The following is an 8,165-nucleotide window of genomic DNA, read 5'->3' on the forward strand; positions in this document are numbered from 1 at the left end:
AAAAAAAAAAAAAAAAAAAAATTAACATATATTCAATGTTGTAATAAAAATAAGACATGGAATAATTTAATTTCTTTAAATATTTGATAGTAGGTGATATTTCAGCATAACTGATCGTTATTAACTATATGTGCTTTATTTAATGTTTAATAAATTATATAGATTATATATATTTATTTACTTATAAAAATAACTAATTGGCATTCTTTTCAGATATCCAAGCCAGTTTCTCTCCTTTCTTTAAGTACCTCACTCTCCCCAGGCATTAATGTCAAGTGTTTTAACCCTTAACATGAGCATATGCACAAATTTGTATGCACATATCTAAATTGACACTTACCTGTCTTTTCTTTTTCCCTACCCACATATTCCAGCCCTTCATCCCTACCCATATATCTCAAGTAATAAAAGACACAACAGTGGCTAGACCCCATAAACTGGGTGTTAAAGAGTTAAGGATAGAGATCCATTAATTCATTCACTGAATATTACTGAGTTCTTATACATACTCAGCTGTATGCACCGTTCTGAGCACTAGGTATACATCAATGAACAAAGTAAAGTCTCTACATATGGAGCTTACATTCAAACGCATAAGATACAAATAATAAAATGAATAAATATAAGGTGGAGATGTGTTTTTAAGAAAAAAACATGGTGCACTAAGCACTAGGTATACATCAGTGAACAGATGTATAGCTTCTACATATGGAGTTAAGCAAAGCAAAGTTTCTACATATGGAGCTTACTTTCAAATATGTAAAATAAAAATAATAAAATGAATAAATATTATGTAAGGTGGAGATAAGTGTTATTAAGAAAAATACATGGGCTGGGCATGGTGGCTGCAGGTGCAATGGCTCATGCCTGTAATCCCAGCACCTTGGGAGGCCAAGGTGGGCAGATCACCTGAGGTCAGGAGTTCAAGCCCACCCTGGCCAACATGGTGAAACCCTGTCTCTACTAAAAATACAAAAAAAAAAAATTAGCAGGGCACAATGGCATGCACCTGTAGTCCCAGCTACTTGGGAGGCTGAGGCAGGAGAATCACTTGAACTCGGGAGTGGAGGTTGCAGTGAGCCAAGATCATACCACTGCACTCCAGTGTGGGCAACAGAGCAAAACTTTGACTTAAAAAAAAAAAGAAAAAAGAAAAAAATGTGGTGCCAAGATTAAAAGAATTACTGGGTTTGCCATGTACATTAACTTCTGTATGCTCAATATGTATTAACTTCTTTATGCTTGGCATACATACTAACCTCTATATGCCCAACACTTAACACTCAATAAATTTCTATTGAATTAATGAACAAACTTATGAGACACTCTATGGTAGCCTCTATCTCATTGGTAACAGTGACAATACTGTAGCTAGTGACATTTATCTAAATACAGTAGGTCTGAATTCTAAAAGGCGATAGGATTATTAAAGACTAGAACAGTGAAAAATAAAAAATAACCAAATTTCTGATCATGCTGGAGTAGACAGAACAAGAAGGTCACATATATAAGAGAACCAAAGGGAAAAGGCTAGCAGGTCTGTGCCCTTGCTCTAGGTTCTTGAGATATGGCTGAAAGAAATTAGTAGTCTTTTAAGGGTTGTGTTTATAGAAGCTTCTGGTTAGGATTTGAGTAACCATGCCTAGGGAAGGTCTTAAAAATGAATCCTCTGCTTAGGAAGACAGATGTCTATGGAACTGGGAAAATAGAAAAAGAATCAGAAAATGAATCATTACTTTTCACCTATTCTAGAAATTCTAAAATAAACTTGAGTTTATCTTCAGGGAAAGTTTTCAAAGAAATAGTGCTTTTAAACTTGAATATGCTTTAACAGGGAAAGTACCTTACATTCTGTTAATCTCTCTGAAAAATCCTGGGCTAGCAATTCCTAACACTGGGGAAGGAAGGATTGCAGAGTGATAAATGAGACCACCCTTACATCATCCACACTGTCTTCTATTTTCCATTTACTGCTACACACACACACACACACACACACACACAAGAACATCAAATTTATAATTGGCAAATGTATAGGGAAATTTGTCATACCGTTCACCATTCCAAAATATGATGGAGCTACCCTAAATATGGTTTAAAATCACATACTTTTATGTTAAAAGGATACTATACCTTTTGTAGTATGTGAAAATCAGATATGCTCACAGGAACTAGATGACCTCACCAACTCAAAGCAGGGAGGGGTCACATATATGAATGTTGAGTAGTACTCAAAAAAGCAGCTAAACACAAGAGCATTTGAGAATTTCTTTTAGAAGAGAGTGGAAAGTTCCTTTTTCGAGATTGGGTAGAAAGAGGATCATGGAATTTTAAACTGAGGTATTGTCTCCTTTTATAGAAAGGGAGAGCAAAGATAAAAAACATAATAAACTCATAGGCTAAATTTTCAAAACCCATCCTCAGTAATTTTTTCCCATAAAACAATATACTGGAAAAAGAGAGCCATAAAAAATAACAGCTGGACATGGTGGCCCACACCTGTAATCCCAGCACTTTGGGAGGCTGAGGTGGGCAGATCACGCGGTCAAGAGATTAGACCATCCTGGCCAAGACAGTGAAACCCCGTCTCTACTAAAAGACAAAAATTAGCGGGGTGTGGAGGCACATGCCTGTAGTCCCAGCTACTCAGGAGGCTGAGGCAGGAGCATTGCTTGAACCCAGGAGGCAAAGGCTTCACTGAGCCAAGATTGCGCCACTGCACTCCAGCCTGATGCCTGGCGACAGAGCAAGACTGTTTCCCAAAAAAAAAAAAAAAAAAATCACTAGCTAGGAAATAAATTCCATGCCAATCAGAACATTCTAGATGGGGAGCTCACAAGCAACAGAGAGATAAAAAGACATTTGGCACTAAATTGTTGTCCAAATATATGAGCCCTGGAAGAGTGTAAATCCAAGACACAGAATCTGATTGGATTTATATAGAATGTTCCAATTAGGTCCTAGGAAAAGATTAAAAATATCAAATCAACTTTTACAATTTCCTAAAAGATGGTTAGAACCAGGCTGCCTGGATTTTAACACTGAGTTTATCACATACTAGGTGTGTGATCCAAGGCAAGTACATGTTTTTATGCCCTCAGTTTCATCACCTCTTAAATGGGAACTACAGCCTCTCATGGGATTATTGTGAAGTTTAAATGTGCATAATTCTTATACAGATATTTAGCATAGCCTCTGGGGCCTCACCCTGTCACCCAGGCTGGAGTGCAGTGGCACAGTAACTCACTGCAGCCTTGAACTCCAAGGCTCAAGTGATCTTCCCGTCTCAGACTCCCAAAGTGCTGGGATTATAGGAGTGAGCCACTGTGCCCAGCATTAGTTAGTATTTTAATGTTATTGTTACATTGCTAAACACAGCTAATGGGAATTTCTTTATATTAAGAAAAAAATGTGGGAAGACACGTTGATCTCACTATTGATCATTATCTAGGACATTAACTAGATTTTTCACAAACCACATAGCTTAGGCCTCTCTTCCTACTACTTAGACTATACTCAAGCTCAAGCTTTTTTTAGGGGAGAAGTAAGCTTTTTAAAAACCTAAGTGGTGCCAGAAAATGTCACGAAATACTTACCAGCATAAAAATATACCTAATATTTCCATATAAGAAGTTTAATCTATGAAATAGTCAAAATCAAATTTTTGTGAGCTGTTTTCAATCCTATGTCCAGCATTTTGCCCCTTCTAAGTTCATCTTCAGATTTAATTAACAATCAGTTTCTAATCATTTATAATCAAGTCTAGGTGAAGATTTTTAAAGTTGACTTTTATTGTTTTTGGGAAACATTTGTCTGCTCCATTATAACTTTTCTTTGGTTAGAAACAGAACTTACAGGCTGGGTATGGTAGCTCATGCCTGTAACCCCAGCACTTTGGGAAGCCCAGGTGGGGGGACTGCCTGACCCACAGGAGTTTAAGACCAACCTGGGCAACATGGCAAAACCTCATCTCTACAAAAAAAAAAAAAAAAAATTAGGTGTAGTGGTGGTGTTGGTACGTACCTGTAGTCCCAACTACATGGGAGGCTGAGGTGGGAGGATCACCTGAGCCCAGGCAGGTCAAAACCACAGTGAGCTGTGATAGTGCCACTGCACTCCAGCCTGGTCAGCAGAATGAGACCCTGTCTCAAAAAGTAAATTAAATGGAATTTATGGTGGTAAGTTCAACATCTTGTCAGACAAAGACTGCATGGTTTCTGGAGAAATAAAGTTTCTGGGACTACTTCTAAATGGAATCTAGATGACAGTGCATTGATATAGAGTTACATTTACAGATATATTTCTAGATTAATAAAGTAAAGCATAATATCCTTTATAAATTAATGTCAAGCCTAAGTCAGACACTGAAAGCCTGAATTCTGTACCCACATAATCAACAGTCTATGGAAACTCTGGGAACCATGCCACTGGTCTCGAACCTAGCATAGTTGAGAAGTGACACATTCTTTTAAGAAACATTCATCAAGGAAATGAGTGGGTCACAAAGCAAACCACTAAAAGGTCCATAACTTGTTTTATGAATGAAGAGTATAAGGTACTAACCAAAGGTACAGCTCCCTTATGAGTATAATTTCTCATTTTTAGTTTTTATCATGGTGATGGATAGATATAACAGAACTCTAACTGGAAAAAAGTAATCATGTCAGCCATAAGGACATTGTCCATGTCATCTCATAATTGTTTTTAATCCATTTTTCTATATTTATCCCGATTCCAAGATCAGATCTTTCCACCCGCCCCTCCCCAACAAAAAAAAAAGAAAAAAGAAATCATAGACAAGAAAATACAAAGAAATGGCAGACAAGAAAACACGAGCTAATCAATTTTATTCATACTACCCATGAAAAGCAATTACATTTGTACATAAAATCATTAACACATACAATAGAAATCATAAGAGTAATACACCTGATTAGAAATAAAAAATAGGAAATATTTTAAAATAGCATACTTTAGTGATGAAATTTATACTGTTTTTCTACTTATTTATAGCAGCATCTGTAAGATTCTATTTATTTGTTCATAGTTAACTAGCAGCAAAATATTTTAAATTACAGAAATTCAGTAGATGTTTCCCTCTAATGTTTCATTGATACAGAATATATCACATTAACCAAACAAAACCCTTCTATTTCCTGAAGAGAAAAGGTGGGAAAAGAATAGTTCTGTTACCAGCTCCCCAAAAAAAGAAGAAACAAGGGAGAAAGGATGGAAGCTAGAAATATTTTGCAAGCAATTACTAAAAAATATATTCTCAACCACCTTGACCAATTATAGGTGGATTTTGTGAAATCTACATATGTGTGTGTTAGTGAAAGTTATGTTAACTTTATTTTCTGACTTTATACTGCAGTTGAAAAATATGTGGAAATTTCCAGGAGGCCTGTCAGAACCTGGAGAAGATATTGGTGTGTATCTTCCACATTTTTAATTGGCTTGAAAATGTTGAGGAAATTAATGTGTTTACTTTCTTGCTCTATAGCTAAGAATAAAAATTGAAATTTTCTAATTTGTTCAGACTAAGTCAGAACATTTCAGAGATTACCTCAGAGCTGATGAAATAAGCAGCATAATTTCTAACATTACAATTTACTCCATTAGTAGAAATAATATCATTAGGAACATACTGCCTGTTCTTCTATTTATGACTGCTTCTGGATTAATTTGTCTGAAAAGGAGAAGCTTTGGATAAACATCAGTAAAGTTTAGCATTAAAAGTTATTTTGGATACAACTAATATTGTTGTTGGAATTAAACTATGAGAAAACACAAATTTCTGACCATTCCATCACAGAGGATGAATACTAGTTTTTAAATGAACTTTGAAGTAAATATAATAAAAGTCAATTATAGAGAAGTGGTGATGTAATTCTTCTCTTTATGAAAATTGTATCTACTATTTATTTCTAATAGGAAGACAAAACATAGTAAAATGTCACATAAGAAAGTCTCAAATGAGAAATAACTCCCTAATACAACTTACTGAGCTCAACATTTAAGACAGGGAAATATAAAATAAGCTAAGAATTCTTTATGTCACTGATTTAAAGGAAATAGAAAAATAGAAACTGAATTTTCCTACCTATTCCTTAAACCATTGGATCAAATTCAATGTGTATCAGAACAAATCAGTATATTTGTTTGATACCAATATTATTTCTCCATGACCTTTTCCTTAGTATGCACATCTGCTATTCTTATTTAGCTAACAATCATATTAAGGCAGTTTTCTAAATTGGCTTTAAAAATTTTATTTTAAAATGTCTGTGTACTTAAAATTTGATTTTTAAAACTTTTACACATATCAAAATACCCTATACACATTATATAGCCAACTCCTAACAATCCATCAGCAACCAGATTGCATTAAGATATACCTCTAGCAAATCTTGGTTTCAGGTACTTATTGACCTTTTGTTTAGTTTATGTTAACTCTTCTGTTGATATAAAAGATGATTTTGTAATGGTGTGAGTGCTGAAAGAGAAGGCCATTTGTTTTACAGCCTAATTCTCTCACACTATCCACCTGTGCCATGTGAGAGCAGAGCATGTGAACTAATTAAGCTTATGTTTTGCATCCTTTCCCAGTCCATATTGGGCAAAAAGCAGTCTGCAAGTTTGTAAGGCTTCCTCTCCTGCATCTTGCCTTTTCAAATGAATTGATTTTTTTTCATGTGAACTTTTATGGGTCCTCTGAATTTCAGCTATACTTATTTGTAGATGTAAATGAAGAAACACTTATTTCCAAGCCAAATCAGTATAATTTTAGGTCTAAGTATACTCCAGAACTCTCCTTTAAGTCCTGATAATTAAAAATTAACACTTAAAAAACAGTGTTTGTGGTTGTCACAACCACCCACCTATTCAGAGATCAGAGATCATATATGCCTCAGTCATGTGAAACTAAGAAGAAAAAGCTGCAGTTAGTGTTAACCATACTTCTTTAGTATATATTAAAGATTTGACTTAAAATTAATAAAACTCTGAAAGCAGCTAGAAATGAAAACTGACAATAGAGGTCTGAAAGACTATATGAGGGCATTTCTAACTCGACATAAAAGATATTCTTAATGATCAAGCTGAAGCATCTAAGAATTACTGAAATTATTTAAACTCTATATTTAGAAAACATGCATGTACTTTAGGAATACTGCCATCACAAACAGTTAAACATTTATATTGGCTCAAATAGTAAACGCTAGTTAACTGGGAAATACATTTGTTTGAAATCCTTCATTCTTCATAATACTAGGTAAATGAAGAATTGTTATCCATAGTGTTTTTAAAAAATCAAGAGGGTCATACAGAAAATAGAATGCAATCCTCAAGGCTTTTTATAAAATAATACCTAAGAGTATAAAGGTATCTACAAGATTAAAATTGACAAACTGCCTTCCTAAAAAATCATATTACCAATGGCAGGAAGAGAATCTCCTGCATTAGCCAGAGAACTATAAAGCAGCTGAGCCTTAGCAGAGATCATCAGTGCACTGGAGTCAGAGGGAAACACCAGGAAAACCTACATTCTGCAAATTATTTCCCATTATGTTTTATTTCAACCTAATTCTATTATTAAATATAACAAAATAGAAATAACAAATATAAACTCCTTTTCATTAATGTCCTGTAACTAAACAAAATATGACATATTTAAACATATCTCTTCATCAGCAAAAATAAAACAAAACCTCTTAGTTTTTCCTATGTTCTTCAAACCTACAAAACAGTAAATGTTATTTCAGTTTAGCTAACAGTATATTAAAAATACAATAGAATAAAGTACACTGTCTTGATTAAAAATTTCAATTCATCTTGAAACCATTGGGGAAGAAGTTTTCATCTTGAGGTGGAAGGAGTCTCTGGAGACAAAAGCACTTATTTGCCCATTCAATTTTCAATCTAGTCAGTGATTCAAGTTAAACTGATCAAAACTGCTCAGGCAGCGCTGATTTTCAGTCTGCTGCTATGATGACTGCTGAACAGGGCAAATTTGCTCACTAGCCCCATCCAGTACTTTTGATTAGTACCACTGATCAGAAGTTCAGCATGTAGCTCACGGATCATGAGTGTGGATTCTTTAGTGTGTTCTGATAGCCATTGTTACTTCTTTGTACTTCTTTGAGTCTTTACATCTCCTCCTGCTA

At 34.7% G+C, this 8,165-nt stretch overlaps 1 protein-coding gene across 4 annotated transcripts in view; it reads left to right on the forward strand.

Annotated features, from left to right (window-relative positions):
* Positions 1–8,165, forward strand: part of NUDT6 (nudix hydrolase 6) — a 30,062-nt gene that overhangs the window by 19,339 nt on the left and 2,558 nt on the right. For all 4 annotated transcript variants that reach the window (XM_037738366.1, XM_017528221.2, XM_037738365.1 and 1 more), the window contains one exon: positions 5,375–5,429. In XM_037738366.1, the coding sequence (XP_037594294.1) occupies positions 5,384–5,429 (46 nt within the window). In that variant the 5' untranslated portion in view covers positions 5,375–5,383. The remainder of the gene's footprint in view (positions 1–5,374; positions 5,430–8,165) is intronic.

Source organism: Cebus imitator, unplaced genomic scaffold (assembly GCF_001604975.1).
Source record: "Cebus imitator isolate Cc_AM_T3 unplaced genomic scaffold, Cebus_imitator-1.0 Scaffold53, whole genome shotgun sequence".
Lineage (NCBI taxonomy): Eukaryota > Metazoa > Chordata > Mammalia > Primates > Cebidae > Cebus > Cebus imitator.